Source organism: Hetaerina americana, unplaced genomic scaffold, assembly GCF_022747635.1.
Source record: "Hetaerina americana unplaced genomic scaffold, ioHetAmer1.1.p SCAF_5, whole genome shotgun sequence".
Classification (NCBI taxonomy): Eukaryota; Metazoa; Arthropoda; class Insecta; order Odonata; family Calopterygidae; genus Hetaerina; species Hetaerina americana.
This window is the reverse complement of record NW_027287095.1, coordinates 67,854,530-67,871,770: the sequence shown is the minus strand read 5'-3', so window position 1 is coordinate 67,871,770 and position 17,241 is coordinate 67,854,530. Positions and strand designations below refer to the sequence as shown.

At 43.5% G+C, this 17,241-nt stretch overlaps 1 protein-coding gene across 1 annotated transcript in view; it reads left to right on the top strand.

Moving 5' to 3' along the window:
• Positions 1 to 6,933: 6,933 nt before the first annotated feature.
• The window catches only part of LOC139694092 (KH domain-containing, RNA-binding, signal transduction-associated protein 1-like), a gene marked incomplete at its 3' end in the record, with an annotated part of 337,621 nt that continues 327,313 nt past the window's right edge, over positions 6,934 to 17,241 (top strand). Inside the window, exon 1 of the mRNA XM_071592518.1 lies at positions 6,934 to 7,777. Coding sequence (XP_071448619.1) covers positions 7,345 to 7,777 — 433 coding nt within the window. The remainder of the gene's footprint in view (positions 7,778 to 17,241) is intronic.

Below are 17,241 nucleotides of genomic sequence, written 5' to 3'. Positions count from 1 at the left end.
AAACGACTACATCACGGCGAAATTGATACCATCAGGCTCCCTCCTTACGTCTAGCCTTCGTCGTCACGACAACGCATAAACAAACAAAAGATAAAAAGGAGCCAAATAAAAATAAACACCGTCCTCAAACGGGAAAAAGGCAACAAAAGAGATAGGGAGAAGGTGGGAAAGGCCCCGTCTTGGCCAACCTTGTAAAAACCCCAGAGGATAGAAGGGATAGGGGTGTTGGGGAGAGTGGTTTGGGGATGTTTATGAGACAGGGGGTGGAGTGGAATAAGAACGAGGGCGTGAGGAAGAGAAAGCAGTGGGAATGGAATAGTAGAGATCAAGGGAGCGAGAGAGGCAAAAAAAAGAGGAGTGACGAAGGGGGACAGGGACAATTTTTGGTTCTCTCGCATCCCTTAAAAGGAGGAAAGTAAATGTACAAAGTGAATGGAGAACAACCAACGGATGGGCTCTCATCTCGTTTTCAAAGAGAGCCACGACCGTTATTTATAATTTCCCTAATCAGCGCTATCCGATTAAAATTTTTAATTATCCCCTGATTTTCAAAGTTCCTCGATTTTAGCAATTTATATTTGTGAAATATTATCCCCATAATATCACCGCTGATTTAATGTAGAATGTATACATTTTTTTACAATTTTAACTGCATTAAAAATATAAACATTTTGCTTACGAGTGTCGCTCAGGATTGAATAATAAAAAGAAAGAAACAGCCAACTAAATCCAGAAGGATCATGGATCAAATATTTTTCTATTAGATAAAAAGAATGCTTATAAAAATGGTAAACTATGAAAAACTAAATTTTAAAGTTATATGGTGAACACGTATGATTACCGGGTGGTTTCATGTCTCAATTTTTTAAAGTATTTTTTTTCAAAGCCGTAGTTGAAAAATTTTCCGGTTAATGATTTGAATATGGTAATATTATACTTTTGGTGTATATCTGCATTTGTTATCAGCATATAGCAGTGTACTGTGATGACTAGATGTGGTGAAATGTCTTTCCCTTCACCGGTACGTCCAAGCTGGACTCATATACTTTCTTTAATGGAGGATAAAATTAAAATTCTCCGTTGCTTGAATGTGTATTAATAAAATATTTCGATTTAAGTTTCCTGGATTCTCTATGGGTTCGACCGTACGTATGCTGCGGAACGTAGTCTTTGAAAACTACCAGACTTGATATTAATATTTTAACGTCCATCATAACGCTGAAAAACTTGTATATATTTGTTGGGAGATTTGGTTCGCTATTTGGATGAAAAATATTTGAATCTCTTTGGAAACTGTAGGTATGCCATTCCCATGGAAAAATTCACTTTGAATAAGTGATTAGGACTTCTTATTAATTGAATAAAATTCAGCATACCACCGAATCCAAACTAAAATATTTCGTATTTATTGCGGTTACATTTCCAATGAATGGGATAAACTTTCACTTGTTTTCCCTCCAAATCCACCTCTGTCAGAATTTCCGATTACAGATCCAAAATTTATCCCCTTTCTTCCCTCCAATCCTCCTCCTCCTCCTCCCTCCTACTCCCTCTCCAACTTACTCCACATCCCCGCGAAACTCCTTTTCTCTCCTCTTCAATCCACCCCACATTCCCTACTGGCTTGATCCCCAAAAACCTGACTACGCAACCGGATGGAAGGTTACCTTTAGGCCAAATCGGGAGCGGGATATGTTACAGAGAGAGAGGGGGGGTAGGGAACTTGAGAAAAGTGAGAGGTGGAGAAAAGAGAGGGGGGAAGAGAGAGGACGAGATGACGACCACGGGGATGAAAGGGAAAGGAGGCCGAAAAATGGTATACGTGCGGAGTGGGGATAAAAGTTGGAGTTGAAGGGTCCTCACGTAGAGAGTGGAGCAAGGAAGGTAGGGAAAGGAAAGAGGATGACGGGAATGTATGAGTGTGACTCCAAGGGGGAGGGAGAGGGGAAAAGGAAGTGCCAAAGGGAAAGTGAGATAAATGGCGTGGTGAAAAAATGGAGCGAAATATGATCGATTGTTCAAATACACATGAGGTAGTAACGCCGAAAACCAGTGAATTTACAAGAGAGAGACACGAAAATCTGGTGGCTTTTTTGCAAAGACCGAAAACAATCAAAAGATAATTTGAGAGTCATCATCGCAAGGTCATCAACCTTAAAATTGGATAGGCAAAGCTCTCCACTCGATGCTTTTTTCGGCAGGACTCTACAGAAGAGCAAGTGGATGTATCGAATGATTAACAAACGAGTTATGCGAAGATCAGCAGAGGATATATTTCTAATGAAATCTCTGAAAAGAAGGAAGGCTTCTTATGAAATACTTGGGAAAATTACTAACAGATGTCAAAGAGAAGATATAAGTAGGAAGAGAAATAGTGTTTGCGATTGCAAAATTTTTGTAACAAAATATGCAGTTTGGTAGCTTGGTGACTTAAATGATTCCACTACTGGCTTCTTAGTTCGGGGTTCGCGCTAGCTCTGTGCCTCAAGATACGCCTCGGCGAAATACATCATGTGTTATTTTTCTGGATGACACCGGATATTTCACGGAAACCCCAAGTGACGGCGAGAGATGGTGCCATACTCTGAATATGTGATTTTTGATCGCCTTAAGGTACCAATAGCTCGACATATCCTCAAGCCACATCTTTCAAAACAATATTATTACTTTGAGTTTCTTATTGTAGTTTTCTAGTTGTAACAATTTAAAATTCACATGTCGTACGCAAAAATGTTTTAGATGTATCAGATAATTTATTCCTCGAGGCATTCCTCAAATATATTTCATTCCATTCCTTATTGTGGATGGTTTCACATGTAGTACCTCATAACGAATGTATCACAAATGTACAAATGTGCTCGTCTGAGGAAGACAAATTTGTCCATTTAATAATTGCTCATCATTTTCTGCTACGATTTGCGATCCAGTAAATTCATTTTCTTATGAAAATCAGTGATGCTCTTTCCACATAGAGTGAAAATGGATACCAAACGAATAGATGTCAATTTGTAAAGAAATAATATTTGCTGACAAATATACTCCCCTTTGATAAGGTTAAAAGCAAGAGTTTTATGTGAATGATGTACCATGTGATTAATAAGTATTTTAGTCATGGTTAAACGCCAGAAGAATGACTGAAGGGGTGCTAGGAAAATAGATACATTTTTATGACGACACAATTAATCTAAACATACGTGACATAACAAGGCAGGGAAACACCAGATAAAAGAAAACACCTGGGAAGAATACTTTAAGAATATTTTTATTTATTTATGGCTGGTCATTGTAATTCTAATGATTTTCTGAGATTAAACTAGATTTTTATTTTTACATTAAATATGCGATTGATTACCTATTTGCAGACATTTTTCTAATTCCGGTTTGGCAGAAGATGTATGTGACTCTTTCCACCTCATAAAAAATGATGAGATAACTTTAATGTAAATATTATGGTTTATTTGATGGAGCTTAGATAGCCAACCTTTAGTTTTCGCTGATATTTAAGCATTACCAACCATGCAAGTACGTTTGCCTCAGTTCTTACGCCCAAATGTTTACCGTCCTAATTTTCTACACATCATAACTTCTGAGATCTACATTCTTGTATTAACGATCTCCAGATGAAATTGGTAACATAAAGTCCCTTTTGAATTCATACCGAAGAGTGAAGTAAGTTTTGATGATGTAATTTTTACGCTTTTGATATGGAGCATATATTTCACTGATGAATAATAATATGTAAAAACTCTTAAGTCCTTTCTCATTTTTTCAATATGATACATTTTAATGGAGTATTGCCAGATATTTGTGAGATGAAAAGAGTATTTGGAGGTATTTGATAAAAAATCAGCTGACCAAAAATACATGTATATACTATGCAGTAAACGACATTCGAATCAACAAAATCGTCGTTGGGGTTTTAGTACGTTTTGTCATTATCCATATTATTTTCTTAGAAATTTCATGTACTTTGTTATCTGTCAGCAGGCTGTCAAGTATTTTTTATTTTTATTGAAAATTTATGGTGTTTTATTCAGGCTGACTTTATTAATTAGGCTCAACAGGAGATTTGAATGAGTTTATCAATTTTTTTTCTATCACCAACTAGTGAGTGAGTTCACAGATAAACACAGGAAAAATGACAATTATTTTCAAATGCGGCTTATTTTTGTCTAAAAGGTGAAGTTGAACAAAATTCCCATTTTCTCTGCGTTAAGTACTATGTTACTCAATGTTTATGTTTCGGAATCGGGTCTGTAGTTTCAGGCACACATTGCGTGTAGTTCTTTGATCTTAAAAAATAACATTATCTCATTACGGTGAAAAAGCCCGAATTTTTATTTGGTTATGTGCCAATAACATATTCCATTGGTGAACCAAGAGGTTATCCTGACAATATTTTTGAAATGCTGATGATTAATTTATTACTTGGAAGTCCTTGTTGCCACTACCCCGATTCCCACATGGGTAATTTACTCCAAGAAATTTTGAGTTGAAAAGTGGATATGTTGAAAAATGACCTCGCCCGCTGACAAGCTTAGAAACATGCGTGCAGATCCTTTGTTTCGTAACGGGGCTGTGACCACCTTCGTCAACTCCTCAGAATGCATAAATAAAATATGCTCCGAGTTTCGCCACGGAGGACGGCGTGGGAAAAATATTTCCGTTCCTCTGTGACGAGCGAGTAAACAATTTCCTAAAGAGGGACGCGAGAGAAGAAACGAAGATCTCGGCGACGCCGCGTTAAAACTTAGGGAGGCTGAGGACATAAATCGAGCGCGGGAAGGTGAGACAAGATTTCGGTTTCCGAGGAAAGCCTAGGGAGGAATAGACTCGGGTCTCCTTGCGGTGGAAAAAATAAAAAGAACCACTCAGGAACGCGGGGATTCATGGGCAGGGAGAAAAGGTGGAAGGGGCTGGAATGGGAAAGTAGGGATGGGAAGTGGATTCGGAGGAGGCTCGCAGCGGGAAGGGGGTGAAAGAGGAATGGAGGGAAGTAAGAAACGGAGGTGGGGGTTGGAGGAGGGACGGGACGGAGGAGGACAGCGACTGAGGTATGGGGGAGGGAAATGAGGAGGATGGGGGAGGGGATTTGGGGCGGGAGAGAAGAGGTCAGGTGGGAGGGAGAGTGAGGAAGAGGTGGGAAACAGCGTCCGGAGCTGGGCCTGGAGGTAAGGGGGCCAAATACAAAGGGTGTGGGGGTGGGAATGGAACGAGATATCTGAGAGCAAAGGGTGGGAGAAAGGGAAATGGGAGTCTAAAGGGATAGGAGAAGGAGGGAACGGTCGGAGCAGCGGAGTTGGGGTTGTCACGCTGGATGGGAGGGGCGGGGAATGGGAGTAGGGACGCAAGGGAAGGTGTCGGAAAAGGAGGAGGTGAGGGAAGTCGGAGGGGGATCGCTGAAAAGGGACAAATTCGAGGAGGAGGTGAGTTGATGAAGAAAAGAAAAAGACGAGACAGGTAGACGTACAAATAGGTCTATTTTGGTGAAAAAAAGATACCACAGACTCCCTCTTACAGCTAGATCTACCATCATCAAAAAGGTTCTGTGGGAAAGGTGTGTGGGCCTAAAAACGTTTGCAAAAAGAATGAAGACATGACAGACTGGATGCTTGGAGGGAGGAACTGACTTGGTCTACCTGGGAAAAATATCCGCAGGAAAAGAAACAAAGCGAAACTATCCAGACGGATAATACATCAGACGTGAAAGGAATACGAGTGAATTAATGAATTTCAGGAAGAGAAGAAACAGAGAAAATAATCCAGGAGGCAAATACAGATGCAGTCTGCAGGTGGACCGATTAGTTCCATCCCACGCTTCAATTTCTTCTCAGTCAAGCTCTTATTTATTCTTATTATTCATGACTCATTAAATCTCTAAGTTCATCCATTATGTTCTTCCTCACTTCCAAAATTCATTTTCCTTCTCTCCAATCCCATCAACAGTTCTTATATTCCCTCGTCAATTTTTCTATTGTTTTGGACCAAATAATACTAAAATAAAATTTGAAAAAAAACACGAGTACAGGGAGAGTACCCCATGGATTCCTTGGATAGAGATAAAGGGGTCCTCGGCGAGTTGCTGGGAGGAAATGGAGGTGAGTAGAAGGGAGTCAAAGGGGTATGGGGTGAATCAAGCGATAGGGGAAGTCAGAGATGGAAGTAAAAGCAAGGGAGGAGAGAAGGAAGGGTTGGCAGACGGGGAGAAACGGCGAGGTTTTCTGGGGGAAGAGCGAAAGAGCGAGGTAGAGAGAGAGAGGGAGGAGGGCAGTGGGGGAGGGGAAGTAGGGGAAGGGTTTTTGATGGGGAGGGAATAGGGAGACGGAGGGGAGAGAAAGAGAGGGAGAGAGGGAGGGAGAGAAAGAGACACACACACACACACACACATACACTACGGGGGGTAGAGAGAGAGGGATTTCGGCCAGGATCGCTTTGACTCAGTCGGTGGGCGAATACCGAGGTGCTGACTGCGCCTGCTCCTTCCACCTCGCTCCCTCTCCGGCTCGCTCCCACTCTCTCCGCACACAGACGCGCGCTAGGCCACCTCCATTCCCTCCCTCTCGCTCTCCGCCCCGGCTGAAAGCGCAGCACCTGCTCCATCCCCTCTATCCTCAAACCCCTTCCCGCCCCGCATACCCCCTCGCAAACTCTCCACCTCTCCCTCCTCCCTTACTCCTTCCGCCCTGCAAAACACACCGCTCTCCTCGTTTCGGGGCGCAGAGGAAAAGAGAGGGAGGGACGCAAGCCCCCGAGCTCGGGAGACCTCGCTCGCTTTTGCTCGGGCCCTTCCCCTTCGCCACCCTCTCCACCCTCCCCTTCCACCTACTCCCCACACGGACTACTCCCCCTCCTCACCTCCACACACACACAGATACAGAGGAAGAGAGAGAGAGTCCCCTCTCACGTACACACAACAGCGAGAGAGAGGACGGGACTTGGGGCGCCGCCACAACGCTCGCTCACGCGGTGGGAGACGGATAAGGGACAGTCAAGAGTTCGGGGAGACAGCCGTGTCTAGTGAGGCCGCTCTCGGAGTATTTTGGTTTTTGACTACGACGGTCATAGTTCTCCTTAGGAGGAGATAGAGAGAGAGAGAAGGAAAGGAAGTGTTCAGTTGCCGAGACCCCATCCCCCCTTATCCCCCCTTCTTCCCCCGGCGACCCTCCGCGTCCCGCGGCCGATTGGGGTGCTTTCAACTTCCCGCGACGCGAAGCGGGCCGGCGTTTTCCTTCAGTCAGTTGGCCGTCTTTAAGCCCCTCCTAACCTACCGTCGAAGCTCCGCAATATCCCGATAGGCCACCGCCCGACGCCCGAGTCGACGTCTGTTCGGCCGGCCCAGGCTGTATGGCTGCACTGGACGCCCTTCTGGAGCCCGAGGCGCCTTCCCAACAGCGACCGTCGCCTCCGCAGACCCCAGCGGCGACCGGCCACCTCGCCTCGACCGTCCTTGAAGCTCCACTCGGGGAGGAGGAACGTGACGTCTTGTCAGGAGGTGGATTCGGGGAAGCGGTTGCGCTACCACTTCGGGGAGGAGCGGTGACAGAAGTCCAGGTGGGAGCGGGCGTGGGACTTCCACTGACCGCCCAGCCGCAAACGCCGGGCGACACGCTGGTGGCTTTGCCCGCCGCCGCCGCCTTCGGTTCCTCCTCTTCGTCCTCCCCTCCGCCGCCGTCCCCACGTGAGGACGACTACTTGCGGCTCCTGAAGAAAGAGCGGCGGACGCTCGACGCGGTTCCGGGAGCGGCGCTATCCCTCGCACACAAGCTCATCACGCAAGGTAAGCGGAGAAGGACGGGTGGGAGTCGACATTGTGTGTGTGTCTCTCCGCGGCAGGGACAGCTTACACTTCCACCCCTGCTTACTTGCTAGCATTAGAGGGCGTTAACGATTTAAAAGTTTACTGGCGTGCCAAAATGTTGACGTCGCTTCATCATTTCTGAAGGCCAGAAGATTATGGTTACTTGAAATAGGAATAGACAATGCTTAAATTTTGAATGATAAAATATATCCACTTCACTTAGATTTTCATATCGTGACAACCGAAATTTTTTTGGTACAGACTCTCCTGTTGGCTCTCGAGTTCAGTGGGATTCTTCTTGTGGTGTTCCATGGCATGGAACGAGCAATTCGCTCCTGCTTTGGACAGGGCATTAATATATCAGTAATTTTTAGTCCGAAAGTTGCTTCATAAGCCAAGTTATGGCAACGTTCATGCATTTATGATAGTAGCATAGCCACGAAAGGTAGTAATAACATCATCAGTGCCCAAATAAAAGCTGTTTTACATATTTCCCGTGAAGAAAGTATTTATTTAATATTTGGTTATTTAAATAATTACATGTATCATTGCAAATATTTGGCATGGTGACTCTTAAGATGTGACTATTTCCCATGCGAGGCCGTCAATATATCTTCGAAGGAACATATTTTTCAAATGAAAAGATGCATGATGTGAACAATGGTTGCCATTTTTCAATGGCACACACACAAACGGTCAATAATGCCTTCTAAAGGTCACGATCATTAAAACCTGATACAAAGAAAAAGACTTTGTCCGTTAAGTCTATGCATTATTTTGGGCAGTCTGCTTCAATCTGAACTCCCCTGTGATGCTATGCGTAGATGGGACTCACGGTCACGGGAAAGACCTCACCCATGCGTTAGTATTAGTAGGGTCATGGCTTTTGGTCTTCAAACACGCCCCGAGCACGCACCCGCCCAAGTTTTCCCTACTCCCTGAAGCATCGTCACGCCCTCCTCCGCGCCAGCCCCTTCCGCCCGTTGGGATCCTTGTTATTGAGGTCCCGTCTGCGTCCCAGATGAATGGTCGGATGGCGACCTTCCCACGTCAATTTTACGAGTGAATCCGGAACATTCGTCGTTTCAGCCAGAATCCGAATTTTAAATCAGTGGAATAGTACGCCGCCGGACAAGATGATTCCTACTCGCTCGCCGGGAATTGCGACATACTTGTATATTCCTCGCGAATGAAATCAGAGACTTTTTAAAAGGAGGACATTGTTTCAATATATGATCAGTTTTCCGGGATTGTGTTTCCCGTTTTTTTTCAAGGTCCTTCTATTTAGCTACAGTTTATTCAGTAAACGAGACCGCCAACTGGAATTCTTTTGCGTTCGGCCGGAGATTTTTCTATGTCGTTTTGAACAATTTCGGCTTTCAGTTTAAAAATCAACGGTTAATCTGTAATCCTGTGTCACCCCGTTTCTTTAAGAATTTCGGTCGGCATTCGAAATAGCCAACGTTTGCGAAACGTAGTGTTATGTACACAAGCCCCGAGGAATTGGATGAATATTGGAAATCTGTCGCTCTTTATGCCCCGCTGAATTCGGTCATTTTGTAAACACCGAGTGCGCCCGAGCCGGCGAGCTAAATGATTGTCTACAAACCTGAATTATAAAATAAGAAAAACAATGAGGAGTGATCCTGTTTTAACCGCTTCAACATTTCGAATCATTCAAGCAATCGGTTAAAATGAGCTTATGATTGTACGCATCAGATGAAAAAACGTGGCTGCAACCCTTTTAGAAGCTCATGTCGCACCGCTTCAGTTTCACTCCTGGTTGCTATTTGTAAAAGTCACCTCACATCAACAGGTCTAGAGCGGAGAAGGGGGGGGGGATACGCGATAGTAAGTTTCCGCGAACCGAACCGTTGTGCCGATACATGCTGCAAACTCCGGCAATCTCTGAAGGGTGGGGCGTCGACACAGCCGCGTGATCTGAATAAAATAGGAAGGATATGCGGCCACGTATGAACGCCGGAAACACCAGAACGAGCTCACGTATTCGACCGGACGGCTATGAAACTGGATGGTGGGCGAGGATGGATGATTTTTCCAAACTGATGGCCCACGTAAATTAAGAGACACGCGGTGAAATTTTGCCTTTCGTTTCATTAACGATGAGCGACCAAAAAGCCTTTCCCACCACTTTAAAAGGTTTCGTTTCCAGAATTATTTACAGATACGAACGAGATATGAGAGAGCGCTCATGCAAAAAGAAATAGTATTTTGAAGGAAGAAAGCATAGAAGCTGGAGCGGAAATTGATTCACGAGATTTAGTTTACGAAAGGTTCAATGAATGTGAATCCATTGAATCTTAACATACACAGCAAGGCATCGAATATTAATTGACCAAAGGGCACTCTTTAGCGCGCGGAACATCAAATATTAAAGTGCCACTCTTATCTCCTAACTTTACGGCGACAACATGTTAGAAGAATATGTAGGTCTGCTTTTAAGGAACTTAACTTCTTAGCTTCTTCTAACACTTAAAGGTTAAGTAAATATTATGAAAGCATTAAAAGATAAGCATGATTACACATCTAATTAGAGGCAATTAATAAAACCTCTTAGCCACATTTAAGGTCAGCGGTGGAATGAGTTAATTAAGAAATTGCGTACACATCTTGGAAGAGCGGCAAAGTTTTGTCAAAAATTGCCGAGAGGAGAACGCTTTACAGCGATATTAAAGGGATGGTAATAGGAGCAGGGTCATTAAGACCCCATGCCCATTTCATCGACCACTGGAACCACCCGTCATTAGACCCAGATAAAAGAGAATTAAACGCCCGCACTAACAGATTTAATTAATTTTTTCCTTCACGCAATTGGCGAACAAATAAAAACATCCCAGCGTTTTGGATGAAAAGATCTTGTCATCATCTACCCCTCTTTTAAAGAGCACTTCTGAAAGGAAATTCCGAATCTTCTTCGATTTAATTAGAGTAAATGTCCCAACACTCCCTGCCACACCTCATGTGATGGGTTTGCAGCCTGTTTTGAATATGAAGGCGTAGATGAAGTAATAGCATTAAAGAGAACGGAACTGTGTCGCGAAATGAAGTAGGATCGAACTATCGAATTATGAATGAAAACTGTAGCAATCACAAAAAAATGTATGATGGTTGCCCTTCTTTCTTGTGGCCATTAATCACAGTGATAGGTTATATTATTTTATATACCCCCGCAGCTGGTATCATATTTCGTCATAAACCTCAACTTCTACGAGGTTACCTGTAATCAACTGGTAGAATAAGTGGCAGGGGGTTATTCAACACCATGCAAGCAGCATCATAATTAAATTTTTCTTAATTGTTAGTTACCAATAAATATGTAAAATACTGTAAATAGCGAAAGATCATTTCAAATACAGGCACATGCACTACAGTATTTCAATGTGACTTACTTCTCTACACATTGATACGAGCTGCTAGTAACAAGGAAGAAAATAAAGTTAAAGGGAAGGTGAAATAATGATAACATACTAGGCTATCCTGAATTTAAAAATACTACGAACCACTAAAACTTATTTTTGAAATGGAATTGTAATCCGCTACCTCCATGTTAGCCAGGAAGAAGCCTACTGGATGAAATAACCAGGTTTGTTCCTGGAAGGGCTCTGCAACCACGCTGCTTTTATTATAATTGTCGAAATATTCTGCGAATTGAAAGCGTAAACAGGTATCGCAAGGGAAGAAGCATAAGGAATGCAATATTCGGTTCTCGAGGAGGAATCCTGAAGTGCCATTCGATGTTTTTTCTACCTCCTTTTCTCGGTCCCTCAAGAGATTACTTATAGTACGCCCCGTGGAACAAGTACTTGAGGGCAGAAGAGTACTCGTGGGCATAAGGAAAGGACGCATAAAAAAACCCGTCGGTGAAGGACAGGGAATCGAAACCCATTCCTTTTTTTTCCGAAAGGGATGCAGGGGAGCCTCCAACCCTCCTTCCCCTTCCTCTCCCCCATCCCTGGGCTCTCATTCCTCCCCCTTTGCCTCCGTCCTTCCATTCACGAAGGTTGCCCGCTCTTCCCCACATTCACTCCTCCCTCGCACCCTGCCCGCCTCTACCCCCGCCGCCGCCCATGCGACCCCATATCCCCCCGCGCGGCCCCTCAGATATGCGTTGTGGGGCGAGAGACGGGAGGGTTCCCCTTCCCCCACAGGAGGGGACTTTCCTCCCCCCACTGCCAACTACCAAAGCCCTCCTCAGACGCATTCAAGGATCCGCGCGACGATCCTTAAACAGACGACCCTTTCCTCCCTCCCTCCTTCCCCACCTTCCTCTCCGTCTTCTTTTTTTTAGATCGTCCAAACCCTCACCCAACTTCCCCCCTCCCACGACTCACTCCCCGTCCACGGACCATACCCACTCACACCCTCTATCCCGCGCCCCCCCTTTTCTCTCCGGAAAGGCAGAGACGACCTCCCCCTTGCCCCCTCCCTAATCCCTTCTCTTTACATTTCTTCCTTCCCCTCCAATTTTTTTACTTCCTCCTCTCCAACCCATTCCCTCTTTATGCGCACCACTCCCTCTTCTCCTCTCTCCGTCTCCGCGATTTTTACTGCCCTCCCCTCTCTTCAACCCCCGCCGTGAGTTTGCACGAGTGTGGCAAGATACTTTTTTTTATTTAGCGCTTCCTCCCGCGTTCACGCAACCCGGAATCTCTTCCCAACCTCCACTCCCGCGAAATCCCTCCCTCACACGTACATAAACACTGCCTCCACCTCTTTCCCTCTCTCCCTTCCCGCGCCCCCCCAACCAATGAATCCTACATCTATCGTATAACCCCATCCTTTTTTCCCAACCCCCTCGAACCCTTTACGTTACCTCCCCGTGTTCCCTTAGCCCTCTCATCAACTCTCCTCGTCTTACACCCCCGCGGAAGCCCTCCCACCTATTTTTTACTCTTTATTGCTCCCGTGTCTTGATATATCTTTTATCACTCCCTTCATCCCTCTACCGATTGAATATTTTTGCCGATTACTGCCACCGTTAGAGAAATCATTTGCCTCCCTTTCCCATCGTCATTTTTTTGCGCCCAATTTCTTCCGAGCGATCCGCTTCCGACCCACCCCATCCGTTTTCTCCATTTCCTCGTCCCAGTGGGGTCGCACGGGGAGACAACGACCACTCATCGGCCTATTGGCTTTTAAGTGTCAGCTTCCTTCAATGTCTAAGTTCTCAGGAGTGCAGGAATAAGGTTATATTTGTGACGAGGTTGTTTTTTTTAAGATTTCGCGAATTTACTTTTCCCGATTGTGATTTGTTAGACCAATCAATGCAATCCGAAGGTTGATTTGATGAGTGAGGATAGAGCTCATCTAATGCTATGCTAAACATTTTTTGGAATTCACTCATCAGCGTAAGGGGGCCATTCCTTTTTCCTGTATCGCCTATGGATTCCTAGGAAGATAGTTGCCCAAAATATCGCTCAGCCTGAGTCAAGGTGAAGGTGACCGAAGGTGTCTTTCGGAATTGAACACGGGGTCAGTAGCACTATGCTCACTGGTCTAACTTATCTATGGCGATTTATAATCGTTTGAAAATAACAGATGTGCTCAGTGATAAAGAAAATTTGCAAACCCGTTAACGGTGTGGATGGTGAGATAAATATAATTACCTAGTCGTTAGAATAGTTTTAATTTTTTTCACGACATCCTGCGAAAATTCAATTACTCTCAAGGATATTTCAAGTTTTGGAACGTTTTCTTATTGCTAGAATAAAACTGAATAGAAATCATGGAAATCACTAATTAAAAAGTAAAGTAAACATTCTTCGCAATCATGAAATTGCCCAAGCTGGGTCAACAGCCTTAGCGGTCTTCTCATGGTAATATGAATAAATGGAGACGAAATGGGGATTAGGACGGTCTTCTTAGAAGGCATTTAAAACAAGAAGTTTATTACAAATGCAGTGCTATAGTTCTAATAGGAAATCTCCCAATAGCAGTCTGAGTAATCATAACTTAATGCCATTAATAAAAAAAATAAAAACTTTGGATACATTTCTTTTTAAATATTAAGCCAGAGCGTTAACTGCAGACGTCGGAATTTTAATCGTCTTAACTCCAAAATCGGTTTAATCTCATTTCATTGAAACAAGAGCATAAATAAGGAAAAGCTTATCCACTTTAATGTGGTTCACAGACTATAGGAGTTGAATACAGGCGTCTGAGAAATGAATAAACTTCTGACTGAAATAGGAACGCCGGAATGTGATATTTTGCTGCTATGACTTAAATATGTCCAGCTTCAAGCGAAGGAAGTCTGTTACACCTCATAGAATTTTATTTCATCCCCTTAAGTTTCAATCGTGATTAAATGAATACAAGAATATATGGCAGGCGCTTTGATGTAAGATGGACGGTCTACGGAAACCGAACGCCTACTAAAGGAGATTTAGGTAATGAAAATGAGACTTCTCCATTAAAACCTCCGACCTCTAGGTTCCCTTGCTAAAACGGTCTTTTTTATGACCATTGTGTCACGGTTACTATTTTGACTTCAGAGGGTTAAAGCGAAATCCTTTTTTTTTCAAATCGCTCGTACTATGTGATCGATGGAATGGGATTCTGATTGAAAATTTTATTCCCGTGTTTATTTCACCCTGCTTCACCGGTGCTCCGCATCCAGACCTGACATTGCGACGAAAAAGACCAAATTTTCCCAAGGCAAAAAAACCCATCGGAACGGAGCCGAAGGAGGGCTCGCAGCCTATTTTTCTCTCGTACGAAAACCTGGATGTTTGTATACCTTTTGTGAAACACGTAAATCTCAGTTGACATCACAATTGAAGTTCCATTTTTCTATTCTCTCGAACCAGCGCTAAAGAATGAGGAAGAGAGGGTTGGTTGCATGCTCACCGAAACATTGGCGCAAAGGTCTCAAATTGCTCTTCCTTCATTACTTACATTCGTTTCCGGGGTGGGCGTGGGGGGGCTTGCAATTTTCGCATGAAAAATCACAAATTTAAGCGAACACAATAAAGAAAAATGCAACTTGGGTCATCTTTATCGTGATACATGTGCAGATAAAAATTAGGGCGATATCCCTGCATTTCGGTTAATGAACAGGACGAAGGCAATTTTCATTTACACCTGTATTCGAACAAAATTCTTTAAAACGCGATTTAAAAAATCAATTCAATCCCTGTACAATTCAGTGGTACGTTGAGAAGCACTACCTTCATGATTTTAGTTAAACGCTACGCACTCTGTTATCCTAGATGAAAGGTAGCTTTTCCTGGCTAATGCATATTATAATTTTAATTACAATTAAATACGTCAGAAACAATATTTTCTGTTTCATATACTATACATGTACGAGTGTGTTTGTATGTACACACACAAACACACACATCTATATATATATATATATATATATATATATATATATATATATATATATATATATATATATATATTGGTCCAATTCGAAATTGCCACAGTCATATGCGTACAGGGTTTACTCATACACGAAGAGTTTGTTTTTGTGTACGCCTGAGTACCCCGTTGACACAGATTCGGAAAAAGAGCTCATTTATATGCCATTCTCTTACTCCAGTCTCCTCTCCTGCGTCTCTCACCGAGAGGGGGAAAAAACGAACGACTCACCCTCTTATCCACCTTTGCATGCAGCTCAATGATACTTCGAGTTTGAGTGCAATTAAAAAAAATAAAAAGTAATGATCTCTACGATGAGAGGACGGCGAATATGATGATGATGAGGAGGAGGAAGAAGAAGGTATAATAAAAGACCGTGAGAATGAGAACAGACGCATATTTTTAAATTTATTCGCACACATGTACACATATGCCAATGCGCGTATATGTTGTACCTACACACGCGACGTTCACATGACCGCACGCAGACGTACGCGCACATATAGAGTATATAAAAATCTTTCGCTGATAAAAAAAACTCCAATGCCCTGAAAAGTCGTATTTTTTATTTTCTTGCTAAACCTCTTCATCGCCTATGCCAACAACGAACGATTATATCTTACGTAATAACAGTATCCTAATCCCGAATAATATTCTTTAGTGAGCCTTTTCAATGGAATAACTCTCTGCGTCCGGGAATGTCTGCCTGAGTTTGTGTATGTGTGGGTTTGTTCACCCTATAATTACGTTTCTCTCTTGAATATCGCTTTGCTCTTTACCTCCCTTTCTCTCCCTCTCCATCCCTCGCTCCCCCTTGCCCCATGCTCCCGTGGGAGCGGCACAGTTGGCGGGTGGGGGAGAGGATGAGACTCTTCAATCAACTTCACTCCACCTCGAATTTTTTTTTTAACTTTTTTCCCCACTTTATTTTTGTTTCTCACACCCCAAGTGTTTTAAAGTGTTCAATCTAAAAAAAATGAGGATTTTCACGAAAAAGTAGCGAAGAATGCGTCAGCTTGCTCCGCTCTCGATACACACCGTGGCCGTGTGTTCCTGGGTGTTGGAAAGAGAGAGAGGTTGGATAAAAAGAGAGGGAGAGAGACGAGTGAAGAGAAGAAAGAGAGAAGCAAAGATAAAAAAAAGACGCGGGGGAAGGAGGAGGGAGGGAGGGAGAGGTGGCAATAGGGCGTTGCTTCGACGTTCGCCTCCTCTTTGTTTCCCTCATCGCAATTGTTTCTCCGCCTCCGCGTATCGTCACTGACTCTCTGCGGAATGCATTTGCGGCGATTAGCTGAACTACTTTAAATTAATGAACCCCCACCTTGTTCCTCTCCCTCCGCTCATTCCCTCCCCGCCCCATCTTTACCCGGTGGAGATCGTTCGCGGGAATAGTGGAGGGTATTAACAAGGAGCCAGGGATTGGAACCCTAAATCAAGCGCTGGGAAACGGTTACGGGCGTATCAACAAGTATAGGTAATCAACGGTGCAAATCGATGGAAGAGGGTAAGGGTGGGAGGAGAGAGGGGTTGGTTCGGAAGATTATTGGTGGCTTTCATGCTAGTTACTGTCTTAGAGCCGAGCAAATAAGGATAAATGGAATTTTTGGTTCGGTATCCGATTAGCACCTGCCATGTCCCCGGAATCTACTAGTTCTTTGCATTGTGTGACAAAATAATTCAGTTCTATTTGAACGAATGACGCGTCACTGTGGGATTTATTGGTGGATTAAATTTGTTATGGGAGACTCTTTTGCAATGCTTTTCTTTCATAGCAAATAGAGCGTGTTTTGGGCATGTTTTAATAACGGCGAACACAAAATATGAGTGTGTCAGTCGGTTTGTAATCTTTTCAACTTAACGAGACTGTGAAAAGAATAAAATAAACATGGCTCCGAAATTGTAAAAGTAGTTATTTTTCTGCCCTCAAATAAGATGACTTAATTTAATAAACCATGCCTAAATTCAAAATTTTTCCTAAATGTTAGTGTATGTTCCGGTTTGAATGAACCTCAGAAAAAAATACCTTTGCAAATCGCATATTTCGTCGAGGTACC